Source organism: Microcaecilia unicolor, chromosome 2 (genome assembly GCF_901765095.1).
Source record: "Microcaecilia unicolor chromosome 2, aMicUni1.1, whole genome shotgun sequence".
Taxonomy (NCBI): domain Eukaryota; kingdom Metazoa; phylum Chordata; class Amphibia; order Gymnophiona; family Siphonopidae; genus Microcaecilia; species Microcaecilia unicolor.
The window spans coordinates 82870150-82886011 of NC_044032.1; the positions used below are offsets into that span (position 1 = coordinate 82870150).

Here is a 15862-nt window from a genome sequence, read left to right on the forward strand (position 1 = left end):
TCTTTCCCACATGCATCACTTTGCATTTGCTCACATTAAACGTCATCTGCCATTTAGATGCCCAGTCTCGTAAGGTCCCCTTCTAATTTTTCACACTCCTCTTGCAATTGAACAACCGATCATTTATAAATATGTTAAAAAGCAGCGGTCCCAACACAGACCCATGGGGAACCCCACTATTTACTCTTCTCCATTGAGAATACTGACCATTTAACCCTACTCTCTGTTTTCTATCTTTTAACCAATTTTTAATCCACAGTAGAACACTACCTCCTATCCCATGACTCTCCAGGTTTCTGAGGAGTCTTTCATGAGGTACTTTGTCAAATGCCTTCTGAAAATCCAGATACGCAATATCAACCGGCTCACCTTTATCCACATGTTTGTTCACCCCTTCAAAGAAATGTAGTAGATTGATGAGGCAAGATTTCCCTTCACTAAATCCATGTTGACTATCCAGCTTATAATCAAAAGTAATTGCCGGCTATTTCCCAACACAAATCAGGATATGGCCGGCGATTTCGCAAAAGCGGCGAAAAGCGTATAATCGAAAGCTACATTTGTGATAGCTTCGCCGCTTTCCCTTCGCCTCGCCGGCGAAAGTTCAAAGGGGCGTGTTGGCGGCGAAGCGAAGGCGGGAAATGGGCATGCTTGGGCGTGGCTACCAGATGGCCGGCTTTCGCGGATAATGGAAAAATAAAACCCGGCGATAAGTAGTATTTCGCCGGGTTTACTCGGTCCTTTTATTTTCACGACCAAACCTCAAAAAGGTGCCCCAACTGACCAGATGACCACCGGAGGGAATGGGGGAATGACCTCCCCTTACTCCCCCAGTGGTCGCCAACCCCCTCCCACACTAAAATTATTAAAATACAAACCTTTTTTGCCAGCCTGTATGCCAGCCTCAAATGTCATACCCAGCACCCTGACAGCAGTATGCAGGTCCCTGGAACAGTTGTTGTTGGTTGCAGTGGACTGCAGAAAGGCAGAGCCAGGCCCATCCCCCCCCTACCTGTTCCACTTGTGGTGGTTAATGTTGAGCCCTCCCAAAACCCACTGTACCCACATGTAGGTGCCCCCCTTCAGCCCTTAGGGCTAGGGTAATGGTGCACAATTGTGGGCAGTGGGTTTTGGGGGGGATTTGGGGGACTCAGCACACAAGGGAAGGGTGCTATGCACCTGGAAGCTAATTTGGTTGTTTATAATAGATGTTTGAAGTGCCCCCTAGGGTGCCTGGTTGGTGTCCTGGCATGTGAGGGGGACCATTGCACTACAAATGCTGGCTCCTCCCACGGCCAAATGCCTTGGATTTCGCCGGGTTTGAGATCGCCAGCAGTTTTTTCAATTATCGCGGAAAAACAAAACTGGCAATCTCAAACCCGGCGAAATCCAAGGCATTTCTCCGGGCCACACCGTATTATCGAAAAAAAAGATGGCCGGCCATCTTTTTTGAAAATACGGTTCCGGCCAGCTGTTGCGCCGCCGCCAAATTAGATCGCCAATTATTCCCCTCTATGCCTCATTAATCCATGCTTTTAAATACACTCTGTAATAATAGTCTCTACCATTTTGCCTGACACCGATGTCAGGCTCAGTGGTCTATAATTTCCCAGATCACCTCTGGAACCTTTTTAAAAAAATCGGTGTTACATTGGCCACCCTCCAATCTTCCGATACCATGCTTGATTTTAAAGATAAATTACATATTACTAACAATAGTTCTGCAAGTTCATTTTTCAGTTCTATCAGTACTCTGGGATGAATACCATCCAGTCCAGGTGATCTACTACTCTTCAGTTTGTGAAATTGTGCTATTACATCTTCCAGTTTTATAGCGATTTCATTCAGTTTCTCTGACTCATCAGCTTTGAATACCATTTCTGGCACTGGTATTTCTCCCCAAATCTTTCTCGGTGAAGACTGAAGCAAAGAATTAATTTAATCTCTCTTCTATGGCTTTGTCTTCCCTGAGTTTCCCTTTTACCCTTCGGTCATCTAGAAGTCCAACTGATTCTTTTGCTGGCTTCTTGCTTTTGATATACCTAAAAAAGTTTTTACTATATGTTTTTGCCTCCAGCATAATCTGTGCCTTCTTTATTTGCGCTTTACAATGTCAATTGGGGGGGGGGGGGGGGTTGGGGGGGATCAAGAACTTGGATTGAGGGAGTGTCAGGGTGCGGAATTGATGCTTGGGAGAGAGAATCAGATGATGGAAGGGGAGTCTAGAGACTTTTTGTAAGGTTAATGGCTACACTCCTAATTGCCACTAATGTGGCTGCACTTACTCTCTCGTCTTGAGGTGGCTTAAGTGCAGCAGCAGTATCAATAGTTGTGACAGCAAGCTTGCAGAACTGACCTGCTCTATCTATCTGTCACTGACACACACACCTCTGCCTCTGTCACACCTTCTTGGCCAATTAAGCAGCTAGTGCAGATTGTTGCCACACTAGCTGTTCAAATGTGCTTTAGAAGTTAGCACAGGTATGCGTTAACATCTAATGCGTAGTAAAAACCCACACTACTGTTTAATGCTGATTAAACCCGTATGTTTCAAAACTGGAAATTATACACATCCTGTTTAAGGAGTAAAAGGACTCATCTTCTGTATAATTTTATTTCAACCATGCATTGACTCTTTCCACACATAATCTTTTTTAAGTTCTATCACATCTTATTTAGTCTACTTTCAATTTCAAACTCAGCCTTTAAAACTGGCAGCATTAATTGTGAACAGTATATAAATAAAAGGAAGTGTGATTTCAGTTTAATCTGACACTTTTTTAATAGACAGTTGCATGGTACTACAGAGAAGATGCCGTGTTTCTGATTGTAGTGTGGCATAGAAGGTGTAACTCTGCTTTTATAATTGTTTTTTTGGTGTTTTTTTTATCATTTCAGTAAAGAAGACAAATGGAACGAATGTCCTGATTATGTGTCAGCTGGTGAAAACAGCTGTTACTTCAATTCTACCTACACCTCTATTTGGACACCATATTGTCTTAAACTTCTAAATGGAAACGTTGTGATTGATGAACAGTGTTTTACAGTGGATGAAATAGGTATATTTTAAACTCCCTGTAGCAGCATAGTAACATGGTAGATGACAGCAGAAAAAAATGGCATATTCAGTCTTCCCAGTAAGGTGTTTAATCTGCGTAAGTTATCCTGTGCTCTCAGAAGCGCAATAAAGTCATTCCACTGCTGTTTGAGCTAAGCCGCTGCTCTGTGCAGATTATCTTAATGCTTTTTTTCCATCTTCTTTTCATTATAGGATCCTCTGAGTTTATCCCACGCCTTTTTGAATTCCACTTCACTTTATGTTTATACCACCTCCTTCTGGAGGGCATTTTAGGTGTTCACCACCATTTCTGTGAAAAGCTATTTCTCTTATGTTGTCCCTGAGTTTATCTCATATCATGTCCACTAGTTCTACAGTGTGCGCCAGCGGCTAAAAAAGCAAATAGAATATTAGGAATTATTAGGAAAGGAATGGAAAACAAAAATGAGAATATTATAATGTCTTTGTATCACTCTATGGTGTGACAGCACCCCAAATACTGTGTGCAATTCTGGTCACTGCATCTCAAAGAAAATATAGTGGAATTAGTGTAGGTACAGAGAAGAGTGGCGAAAATGATAAAGGTGTTGGGACGGCTTCCATACGAGGAAAGGCTAAAACAGCTAGGGCTCTTCAGCTTAGAGAAGAGATGGCTGAGGGGAGATATGAGTGGAATGGAATGGGGTAGATGTGAATCACTTGTTTACGCTTTCCAAAACTACTAGGACTCAGAGGCATGCAATGAAGCTACTAAGTAGAAGCTTATTAAGTGGAGAAAATATTTCTTCACTCAGTATGTAAACTCTGGAATTTGTTACCAGAGAATGTGGTAAAAGCAGATAGCTTAGCAGGGTTTAATAAAGGTTTGGATAATTTCCTAAAAGTCCATAAGCCATTATTAAAATGGACTTGGGAAAACCCACTGCTTATTTCTGGGATAAGCAGCATAAAATCTGTTTTACTGTTCTGGGAACTTGCCAGGTACTTGCAACCTGGATTGGCCACTGCTAGAAATAGGATACTGAGCTTGATGAACCTTCGGTCATCCTCATCCTCCTCGATCTATCCGCCGCTTTTGACACTGTCAATCATGATTTACTTCTTGCCACACTGTCCTCATTTGGGTTCCAGGGCTCTGTCCTCTCCTGGTTCTCCTCCTATCTCTCCCACCGCACCTTCAGAGTTCACTCTCATGGATCCTCCTCCACCCCCATCCCGCTATCTGTTGGTGTTCCCCAGGGATCTGTCCTTGGACCCCTTCTCTTCTCAATCTACACCTCTTCCCTGGGCTCCCTGATCTCATCTCATGGCTTCCAGTATCATCTCTATGCTGATGACACCCAGCTGTATCTCTCCACACCAGACATCACCGCGGAGACCCAGGCAAAGGTATCAGCCTGCTTATCCGACATTGCTGCCTGGATGTCCAACCGCCACCTGAAACTGAACATGTCCAAGACCGAGCTCATCGTCTTCCCACCAAAACCCACTTCTCCTCTTCCTCCACTTTCTATCTCAGTTGATAACACCCTCATCCTCCCCGTCTCATCTGCCCGCAACCTCGGAGTCATCTTTGACTCCTCCCTCTCCTCTTCTGCGCATATCCAGCAGATAGCCAAGACCTGTCGCTTCTTCCTCTTTAACATCAGCAAAATTTGCCCTTTCCTCTCTGAACACACCACCCGAACTCTCGTCCACACTCTCATTACCTCTCGCCTTGACTACTGCAACTTACTCCTCACCGGCCTCCCACTTAGCCATCTATCCCCTCTTCAATCTGTTCAGAACTCTGCTGCCCGTCTTATATTCCGCCAGAACCGATATACTCATATCACCCCTCTCCTCAGGTCACTTCACTGGCTTCCAATCAGATACCGCATTCAGTTTAAGCTTCTCCTTCTTACCTACAAATGCACTCAGTCTGCTGTCCCTCACTACCTCTCTACCCTCATCTCCCCTTACGTTCCCGCCCGAAACCTCCATTCACAGGACAAATCCCTCCTCTCATTACCCTTCTCCACCACCGCAAACTCCAGGCTCCGCTCATTCTGCCTTGCCTCACCCTATGCTTGGAACAACCTTCCCGAGTCCTTACGACAAGCCCCCTCCCTGCCCATCTTCAAGTCTTTGCTTAAAGCCCACCTCTTCAATGCTGTGTTCGGCACCTAACTCTTACCTTTCAGGAATTCCAGACTACCCCAATTTGTCTGCCCCTATCAGTCTGACTGTTCACGTGTCCTTTAGATTGTAAGCTCTTTGAGCAGGGATTGTCCTTCTATGTTAAATTGTACAGCGCTGCGTAACCCTAGTAGCGCTTTAGAAATGTTAAGTAGTAGTAGTAGTAGTGGTCTGTCTCAGTATGATGACGCTTATATTCTTATGTTCCTTTGCTTTGGAAAACATTTATTTCTTATATATTAGTACCTTTTCAAGTAAACATCTATTTTATATCTTCCATGTTTCTCCTTCCTTTAGAGTAACTATATTTAAGTCTTCAAGTCTCATCTTCAGAACACAAGAATAGCCATACTGGGTCAGACCAATGATCCATCTAGCCCAGTATCCTGCTTCCAAAAGTTGCCAATCCAGGTCACATGTACCTGGCAGAAACCCAATTAGTAGCAACATTCCATGCTACTAGTCCCAGGGCAAGTAGTGGCTTCACCCATATCCATCTCAATATCAGACTATGTACTTCTCCAGGAAATTGTCCAAACCTTTTATAAACCCAGATACACTAACCGCTGTTACCACATCATCCGGCAACAAGTTCCAGAGCTTAAGTATTCTTTGAATGAAAAAGTATTTCTGCTATTTGTACTTTTTGAAAGAGTGAAATGCCAATTCACTTTTACCCATTCTACACCAGACAGGAATTTGTAGACCTCACAGTCAACAGCAACAAAGGGTGGAAGGGAAACAATTCCAAAAGACTAAGGCAAACTGTAAAGAATTGAGCTTTTTATTTCCAATATACACAGATGATAATCTACAAAGATATGAGGAAGTAACCCAATAGACCCTACGCTGTGTTTCAGCGTTAAGCCTTCCTTAGGGGTCACTAAAGGTTAACTCAATCAGCATCACAACATGTGGATCAATAGAAGCAGAGTTTAAACTCCAAACTTAAAATCCGCTTTTACTAAGCATCACAGGTCTCTCTATCCCCCCTCAGCCTCTCTTTTTTCAAGCTGAAGAGCCCTTACCTCTTTAGCCTTTCCTCATATGGGAAGAGTTCCATCCCCTTTATCATTTTGGTCACTTTTCTTTGAACCTTTTCCAATTCCACTATATCTTTTTTGAGATACAGCAACAATTGAATGCAGTACTCAAGGTTAGGTTGCACCATGGAGTGATACACAGGCAGTACAATATTCTTGGTCTTATTTTGCATCCCTTTCCTAACAATTCCTAGCATCCTGTTTGTTTTTTTGGCTGCCACCGCACACTGGGTAGAAGATTTCAGCATAGTGTCTACAATAACACCTAGATCTTTTTCTTTAGTGCTGACTCCTAAGGTGGACCCTAACATCAGGTAACTATGATTCAGATTTTTCTTCCTAATGTGCATCACTTTGCATTTGTCCACATTAAATTTTATCTGTCACTTGGATGCCCATTCTTCCAGTTTTTTGTTTTTTTTTTTTTGTTACAATTGTACCCCGTGCTTTCCCACTCATGGCAGGCTCAATGCGGCAGGCAATGGAGGGTTAAGTGACTTGCCCAGAGTCACAAGGAGCTGCCTGTGCCAGGAATCGAACTCAGTTCCCCAGGACCAAAGTCCACCACCCTAACCACTAGGCCACTCCTCACACTCTGTGGTCTTCCTGCAATTTTCACAATCCTGATGTGTTTTGACAACTTCGAATAGTTTTGTGTCATCTGCAAATGTAATCACCTCACTTGTTCCAATTTCTAGATCATTTATAAATATGTTAAATAGCACTGGTCCCAGTACAGATCCCTGTGGCACTTCACTATTCATCCTCCTCCATTGAGAAAAATGGCTATTTAACTGTACCCTCTGTTTTCTGGCCAGTAAAAAATTCCTAATCCACAAAAGAACATTGCTTCCTATCCCGTGGCTTTTTAATTTTCTCAGGAGTCTCTCATGAGGAACTTTGTCAAAAGCTTTATGAAAATCTAAATACACTGCATCAACTGCTCACCTTTATCCCATGTTTATTCATGCTTTCAAAGAAATTAAGCAAATTGATGAGGCAAAACTTCCCTTGGCTGGTCTCATGCTGACAGTCCCTTTAAACCATGTTTGTATGTGTGTTCTGTAATTGTATTCTGTATAATAGTTTCCACTATTTTGCACGACACTGGAGTCAGGTTTACCGGTCTGTAATTTCCCGGATCACCCCTGGAACCTTTTTTTTTTTTTTTTAATCTGTGTTACAGTGGCCACTGTCCAATATTCAGGTACTACAGGGTGTATATCATCCAGTCTAGGTGATTTATTACTCTTGTCGATTTGTCTCAGTATGTCTTCCAGGTCCAAGATTTCTTTCAGTTCCTCCACATCCATTTCCAGTCCAGGTAGATCTCTTACATCTTCTTCCGTAAAGATCGAAGCAAAAAAAATTGTATCTTCTGGTGCAGACCCCAAACTATTTTGGTTTTCTTCCTCTGGACCATAAGGTCTGACCCAGTATGGTTATTCTTGACTATCTCTATCCCATCTACATCCTATATAGCCTCCAACACTGAACACAGAATTCTAACTTTGTTCTGTGGGTTCTGCTTTGTTCTGTGCAGCCTAACATCTAACTCTAGCCCTCTTCTATTAATTTTAGATCTTTAGACACTACCATCCAGAGGTCTCTCTTGGTTAACCCAAATGAGCCTCTTTCCCACTATAGCATACCTCCTCTTTGAATTGTGTTCCCTGAATATATGACTCTCTTCAAAGTGTATTCCATTTACTGCTACTCCTATCAGTCAGCCAGTTTTTAAACCAGTGCAATACCTTGGAACCCATGCCCAAGCCCCTCCATTTATTTATGAGCCTCCCATGTGGGTGAGAATCAAATACATAAATCATATCCATAAAAAACCCTTGATCTAATTCTCTAATCATTCAGTCAAAAAAAAATATGACATGATCTGCATCTGGTAAAATCATGTTGCCTCAGATCTTGCAACCCACTAGATTATAGATCATTCACTGTCCGTTCCTTCAGGACTTCAAGAGAATTTACCTACCACCAAGGAAGGCTTACTGGGTTGTAGTTTACCTTCTATCTTACCACTTTTCTAACAAGGCACCTCATCTGCCCTTATCTAATCCTCTTCCATTCTTTTTGCCAATGATCTATTGAAAAAATTGTTCATTGGCCTTGCCAGATTCCCTGTGAGTTCCCTTAGTATCCTTAGGACATGTAGCCAGCCAGTTTGAGAAAGGAGCCTCACCAGGGATAGAAAAGGTAGACCTGGGGGGGGGGAGGCTGATCAGGGGCTTACTGTCTTTGGGGAAGAGGGGAAAGAGAATAAGGGGGGGGGGAAGAAACCTGCTTCAACTTATGCAGGTCTCAGCTGAATATCAACAGGGACCTGTATGAGCTCCAGCAACCAGCACATGCCAAATTAGTCCCAGATATTTAATACCAGTCCCCAGACATGGCCTGGCATTGAATATCTGGAGCTATTCTGCCCATGGTGGTCAGCATTTAAAAAAAACACTGACCACCACGGACTGAATATTGACCAGTGCATCTCTGTTTGACAGGCCCAGTGCCGCCCCCTTCCCCTTGTGGTTTCCAACACTGTGTGTGCAGAACCCATTGAACAGCATTCACGATCTCTCTCTTACCACTTCTCCAGACAGAATGCTCCAATCCACATCTGGCAGGTTAGTCTCCTATACATACATAATTTTAGTTTATGAACTTTAAATTCAAGTAGGACCTTAGATCTTACTGTGGTTATCGTGCCAGTTTCTCAAATCTCCCAGACACAATATATTTATTGTGAGTGATCATTATATTTTTCCTTAGTTCCTATTTTATTCTAATGCACGTCCATATTTAATCACTGTGGGGAGTCTTTTACTAAGGCGCGCTAAACGTTAGAGACGCCAATGCATTCCCATGGGCATCTAACGTTTAGGTCACCCACTATTTTAGCGCGTGCTAAAAACCTTAGTAAAAGACGCCCTAAGCCACTTCCTACACAGAGTTTATTTTAGCAGCCCTTGATTCTCTTCACCCTTTTAATTTCCTGCAGCGAAAATGCAAAAGGACCATTTGAGTATGCTCAGAGTGATGAAGCAGGCATCTGGGAATGGGAAGAATTTGGTTCTGTTTTCTAAATATTGCTTCTCATACTCCTTTTGCTTTCTCAAAGCTACCAGAGACTTAGTTAAATTAATTTTTAATTTTCTGAAGAAAATCTTTGTCGTTATATACTGTCTTAAGTGAGCTGCAACAGGGCAGTTCTGTAACTAGGAACATGCAGTTACATGTCTTGTGCACAAAAGTGGCACCTTAATTGAGACTTACATATGCTATAGCATGTAACTGCAAGGGGTCAAAGCATGGGCGAGCCATGGGTATGTTGCCAAGTGGTGCATGCAACTTATAGAATACCATCAGATAGGCCTGTTGAATAGAAACATAGAAACATGACTGCAGATAAAGGCCATATGACCCATCCAGTCTGCCCGTCCTCTGTAACCCCTAATTCTTCCTGTTCCTAAGCGATCCCACATGCTTATCCCATGCCTTTTTAAATTTTGGAACAGTCCTCGACTCCTTCACCGGGAGGCCATTCCACGCCTCCACCACCCTTTCTGTGAAATAATACTTCCTTGGGTTACTCCTAAGCCTATTCCCTCTTAACTTTGTCATATGCCCCCTCAATGGCACATTTAGGGGGAGATGCTCAAAGCAAACCAGGCTTGCAACATAAGAAGGCTTGGGACTGGTTCTACGGTGCTGCCATATTAAATTCTATGAAAACAATTTGTTGTTTTGATTTCTGTTTTTAGTTTTAGATTTTATATATGATTTGTAATATGTTTGTTGTTTTCCATGTTTTATATATTTTATTATATGTGGGGGTTTTTTTGTTCCTTGCCTAGTTAATAGGTGGGTTAGTACATAAGAACATAAGCGTTGCCATACTGGAACAGACCAAAGGTCCATCAAGCCCTGTATCCTGTTTCCAACAGTGGCCAATCCAGGTCACAAGTACTTGTAAAACAGATTTTGTGCTGCTTATCTTACATATAAGCAGTGGATTTTCACAAGTCCATCTTAATAATGGCTTTATCATTTTGGTCTTCCTTCTCTGTACCTTTCCTAATTCTGCTATATCTTTTTTGAGATGTGGTGACTAGAATTTCACACAGTATTCAAGATGCGGTTGCACCATGGAGCAATACAAAGGCATTATAACATTCTCATTTTTGTTTTCCATTCCTTTCCTAATAATTTCTATCATTCTATTTGCTTTCTTAGCTGCCGCTACTGCACACTGAACAGAGAGTTTCAACATATCAACGATGACACCTAGATCCTTTTCCTGGGTGGTGATTCCTGATATGGAACCTTGCATCACGTAGCTGTAGTTTGGGTTCCTCTTTCCCACATGCATCACTTTGTAGTTGCTCACAAGGTTATGATATAAATATCATGCTATGATATAACAGCTCTTGTGGGCATGCGCCAGGAATGTTTTGATTCTATATGTAGCACCTAAAACATTGGCGTAGAAATCAATGCCAACTAAGTGTATTCTATATTTAGGTTCTGGGATTTATGCCACATTTTTGTTTGTGTAAATGAAGACATGTAGATTTAGGCGCAGTATATAGAATACGCTTAGTTGATATATCAGCGCCTAAATCTACACGCCTCAATTTACACCAACCAAAATGGTTTAGGCACACTGGGCCATATTCAATAACTGCACGTAAATTTTGGAATGCCCACAAAATGCCCATTTCATCGCCCATAAACATGCCCCTTTTTGCCTGCACACATTAGAACTTAGGCACATTGCATTACAGAACGTGCATAGGTAGTTGTGCGCATAAATTCTAATAATAGCCAGTGCTCATTATTGTTTAAGAGCTGTTATCGACGCTAATTAGCTTGTTAAGGCAATTAAGTTATGCATGTTATAGAATACGCTTGGATTTTGGCATGGATCTCTAGGCACGCTATATAAAAATCGAGGGCTAATGTCCAATGCTGAACACTAACAACGTGCATATAATTTATATGATGTTAGTGTTGAGCATTAGTCGGTAATTTAGATTCGCTTTTCCATCTGGTGTTTTCCGATGCTATTCCTTACCATACCGGAGTTCTGTGCATCTCCCTCTTAGAGGGGCATTTTCAAAAGAACATCCAAGTCGGAACTAGGATGACCTGCTCATAACATCCCAAAAAAAATGTCCATCTCACAGCCATTTCCGAACAGAAAAAATGTCAGGATTGTTTGTTTTCGGTTGTCTTTGATGTTTATTCTTAACTCTTGGTTTTATGTTTTTTTTAATATTCTGTTTCTGATGTCTGTTTTTCTTCACTTAGAACTTTATTTGATATGTAGGCTATAAATGTTTTTAACTAAATTTTTTTCTTAGTGTGTTGTGTTTTGGGAATGTAGTGCTAATAAGTAGAAGAATTGTTCAAAAACACTGAAGTACAGACATCAAGCAGCCTTCCAAAGCAAATCCAAGAAGAGACTCCAAAGGTACACAAAAAAGTCAACCTTTTTCAAACATCAAGTTAAACCAGGATTCAAAAGGGAGCCCTGTTTCGGCATGAAATTGCTTATGTTTGACTTATTCATGCTGTACACTGCCTTGAGTGAATTCCTTCAAAAAGGCAGTAAATAAATCCTAATAAATAAATGAAATGCCTACCTCAGGAGTCAAAGGTTCTTGGTCACTCCTCAGTAAAATTATTGCTGGTAATGTATTGAGAATGCTAGCAGATATTACACTGGTTCTCTCCAAAGATCCTGTGCAGAACTCAGCAGAAAAGCTACTGGCATTTTCCGTGCATTACCAGCAATATTTTTTATATTGAAATCATTTTTATTAAAGACCAATACAGTGCATACAATTGACAAAAAAATACTGTGCAGTTCCAAAGTAGTGAAACAGCTATCAATAAGCATATAATCATCTGATCTTTAACTTTTATTTTTTTTTTTTTGAATTATATTTTTATTAAAGGTTTTGTCATACAGAGAATACTGGCATTTATAATCTGCTTAACCATCAAATTCAAGGTGGAATACAAAAGTAAACACAAAATCAAACAAACCCCCCCCCCCGGAAATTAACCCCACCCCCCCAAAAAAAAAAAAAAAATAGCATAATCAAAGTCAAAGTTCCATGGCAACACCCGGAGACAAATTGCAGGGTTACACAAATTCAAGGAGTGCTATGTGGCTCCTGACAAAAAAGGTCTAAACGAGCCCAGGTCCTCAAAACAGACTTAATGTTTCGACGTCTATGGGCCAAAATTGTTTCATATTTTCTGATCACGCATATATAACTCCACCATTCATTATAATTCAGGTACACATTATTTTTCCAATTGGAGACAATTAAATGCAAGGCAACAGCTAGCAGTATGTTATACAATTTCTTATCAGACTCCAAAAGAGGGATAGTCGGACAAGAAGCTCGTAAGATCACAACCTCATAAGAGAGCGCAGTGGACTCAGGCAAGTGAAAGATAAGACACATTTTTGACCAAATTAGTTGCCAGTAAGCTCTGACGTTTTTACAGTAGAAAACCATATGTGCCAGTGAACCATCTCTTTCTTGACAAGACCAGCAGTTGAAGTTGACACTCTTAGTGATTCTGGCCACTCGAGCAGGAGTCCAATAGGCTTTGTGAAAGATGAAATATGAGGATTGAGATATTGCTGCTGACTTCGTGGGACGTATGGAGTTAACCCAGAAAATAGACCAATCAAATTCAGATGCATCCAAACCAAATTCCGCTTCCCAAGTCATCCTCAATGGAGCAACTGCATCGGCATATAGATCCTGAAGTTTTTTATATAGCAGAGAAGCCTTCTTACGACCTGATGTAATGGTGTGACAAAAGGAGATAAACTCTGAAGGATTCGAGATAAGTGAATTGGAGACCTGAAAGGTTGAAATATATGTGGAGATGTCCTTCCATGTGCTAGAATCTAGCAAAGAAACATTATACAATGCAGACAGAGCAGCAGGCGATAACAGAGTACCAGCAATATACAGTTGCGACAGCTGCCATACACCCCTCTCTTGCCATTCCGCTGTTTGAGACTGCAGGAGACCAGCTGGAAAACCAGAGTTATACCAGAGAGATATATCCTCCAAAGAGATAGCACGGATTCCAAGGCCAGCCCTAAACGTACGGATATCTGAGGCAGAGGCTTTTAACAGCCGAATGCGTCTGGTATAGGGGTACAAATCTGCATACGGGAGAAGAGATAAAGGGCAAGGGTGCACCAACGCTGCCTCAAAAATCTGCCATCGAGGCGTGAGATGAGATACTTCCCTTTGGAACCACCGTAAAGACTGGGCAAGCCGAAAAGCCTTGTGATAGTGTTTAAAATCAGGAACATTAAGACCTCCCAAGTCTTTCGGTAATTTAAGCTTCTTGAGCGCAATGCGGGGAGGCTTCTGCCTCCATAGGAACTTAATTAGGAGGGAATCAAGCTTGTTATAGAGTGAGTTGGGAAAGGAGAGGGGGGTCATACTAAAAATGTAATTAAGTTTTGGAGCCAGAACCATCTTGATAGCCTCTACCCTCCCCCACCACGTTAGATATAGCGGAGACCATACATTTAGGATGGAAGCAGTTAAAGATAAGATTTGGTCCTTAATGAGGGACAGACTTTGATCGACAGATTTGGAATACCATACTCCTAAATACTTAATTTTGTGAGGCTCCCAGGAAAATGGGTATTGAGATACCTGAGCTCTATGCACGAAGGAATTGAGCGGCATTATGGCTGACTTAGACCAATTTATCTTATAACCAGACAGAGAAGAAAAAGAATTGATTACTTCCAATACACTGGGAAGAGAATTTGGTGTGGTATATAGCAATATATCATCAGCATAGATGGAAAGTTTAAACATCTCCCCTCCAACATAGACACCAGAAATATGCGAGTGAGCTCTAATAGCTATAGCTAATGGCTCCAAGGCAATGTTGAAAAGGAGAGGTGACAATGGACAGCCTTGTTTTGTGCCTCTTCTAAGAGGAAAAAAGTGAGAATTATTACCATTCACTGAGATTGAAGCCTTTGGATTAGTATACAAAACTTTAATCATTTTAATAAAGGATGGACTAAAATTAAACCAAGCCAAGATGTGAAACAAGTAAGGCCATTCAATTCTATCAAAGGCTTTCTCGGCATCAAGTGAAACCGCTAGAAAAGGCTCACGAAAGCCCTCAACATGCGCCAGAATATTCCAGAAAAGTCTAGAGTTATCGCTAGCCAATCTATCTACTGTAAACCCATTCTGATCCCTATGGATTATGTCTGGAACAATATGTTGAAGGCGGAGAGCCAAGATTTTTGCATAAATTTTGTTATCTATGTTAATCAGAGAAATAGGTCTATAATTCTCAACTTTGGACGGGTCTCTGTCTGGTTTGGGTATAACAACAATCGTGGATTGGTGGAAGGAGCCATTTTGACCCTCATGCAATAAGAGAGAATTATAGAGGGTTTGCAGCTTGGGCGCCAGAAAATCCGCAAACCTCTGATAAAATTCTACAGTGAAACCATCATTTCCTGGTGATTTACCTGGAGAAAGAGAATGAATGGCATTTAGAATCTCCTTATGGGAGATTGGTTGTTCTAAAGCATGATTTTGAGAGACATCTATAAGAGGCCTATCAAGATGGTTCCCAAATTCCCCAAAGGGCCCCACAGAAAATTGAACTTCAGAATCATATAATTTGTTATAGTACAATTGGAATTGCTGGGCAATGGCATCATCTTTGACATGTGTGACCCCCGAGGAGTCAACAATTTGCGAGATCCTATTCCTGCTTTTTTTAGTTTTCAAGTACTGCGCAAGAAGGTGGCTTGCTTTATTACTCTCAGCATACAATGTGGATTTATGAGCATGAATAAGGTCCAACGCCTCCCTTGAGAGAGTGGTATTTAAATCATATTTTAATTTCTGCAAACTCAAAAGAGTAGCCGGTTCATTATCTACAATGAACTGATTTTCCAACAGCTTAAGTTTGGCAGTTTTCTCCAGCAGGTCCATTCTGCGCCTACGATTGGCCATGGCAGAATAACTAATGATATGACCTCTGACAGTAGCCTTAAAGGCATCCCACCACAGGAGAGCTTTATGCTCCTCTAAGAGATTAAATTGAAAAAACTCATCCATTTTAGACTGTATAAATTGAATAAAAACGTCATCCTGCAACAGCATGGATTGAAATCTCCAAGACGATTTACTCTGGACTGGTAAGATATCAGCTAACTGAAGAGATACTGGCGAGTGATCAGAGAGAACTCTACTTTAACTTTTATATCGAAATAAGAACTCTTCTAGACAGAACCTAAACTTATATTCTTCCCTCCCCCCCCCCCCCCCCAATGCTGCCACGTCTCCCACGGATCTTCGGGGTTAGTGAGCCCTTGGACCGCGGGCCCGCAGTGGCAGGAGAATCACCCAAACACAGACAAGGCAACACAGGCGTATCAGCAATTTCGTGTCTCTCGACATCCTGTATGATATGCCTATCGGGGAGAAAAATATGACCTACTAAGAATCCGACATTGACATTCTCTATAATTAGCACTATATATATT

At 41.6% G+C, this 15862-nt stretch overlaps 1 protein-coding gene across 4 annotated transcripts in view; it reads left to right on the forward strand.

Annotated features, from left to right (window-relative positions):
• Positions 1-15862, forward strand: part of GHR (growth hormone receptor) — a 518379-nt gene that overhangs the window by 472743 nt on the left and 29774 nt on the right. For all 4 annotated transcript variants that reach the window (XM_030193089.1, XM_030193091.1, XM_030193090.1 and 1 more), the window contains one exon: positions 2899-3059. In XM_030193089.1, the coding sequence (XP_030048949.1) occupies positions 2899-3059 (161 nt within the window). The remainder of the gene's footprint in view (positions 1-2898; positions 3060-15862) is intronic.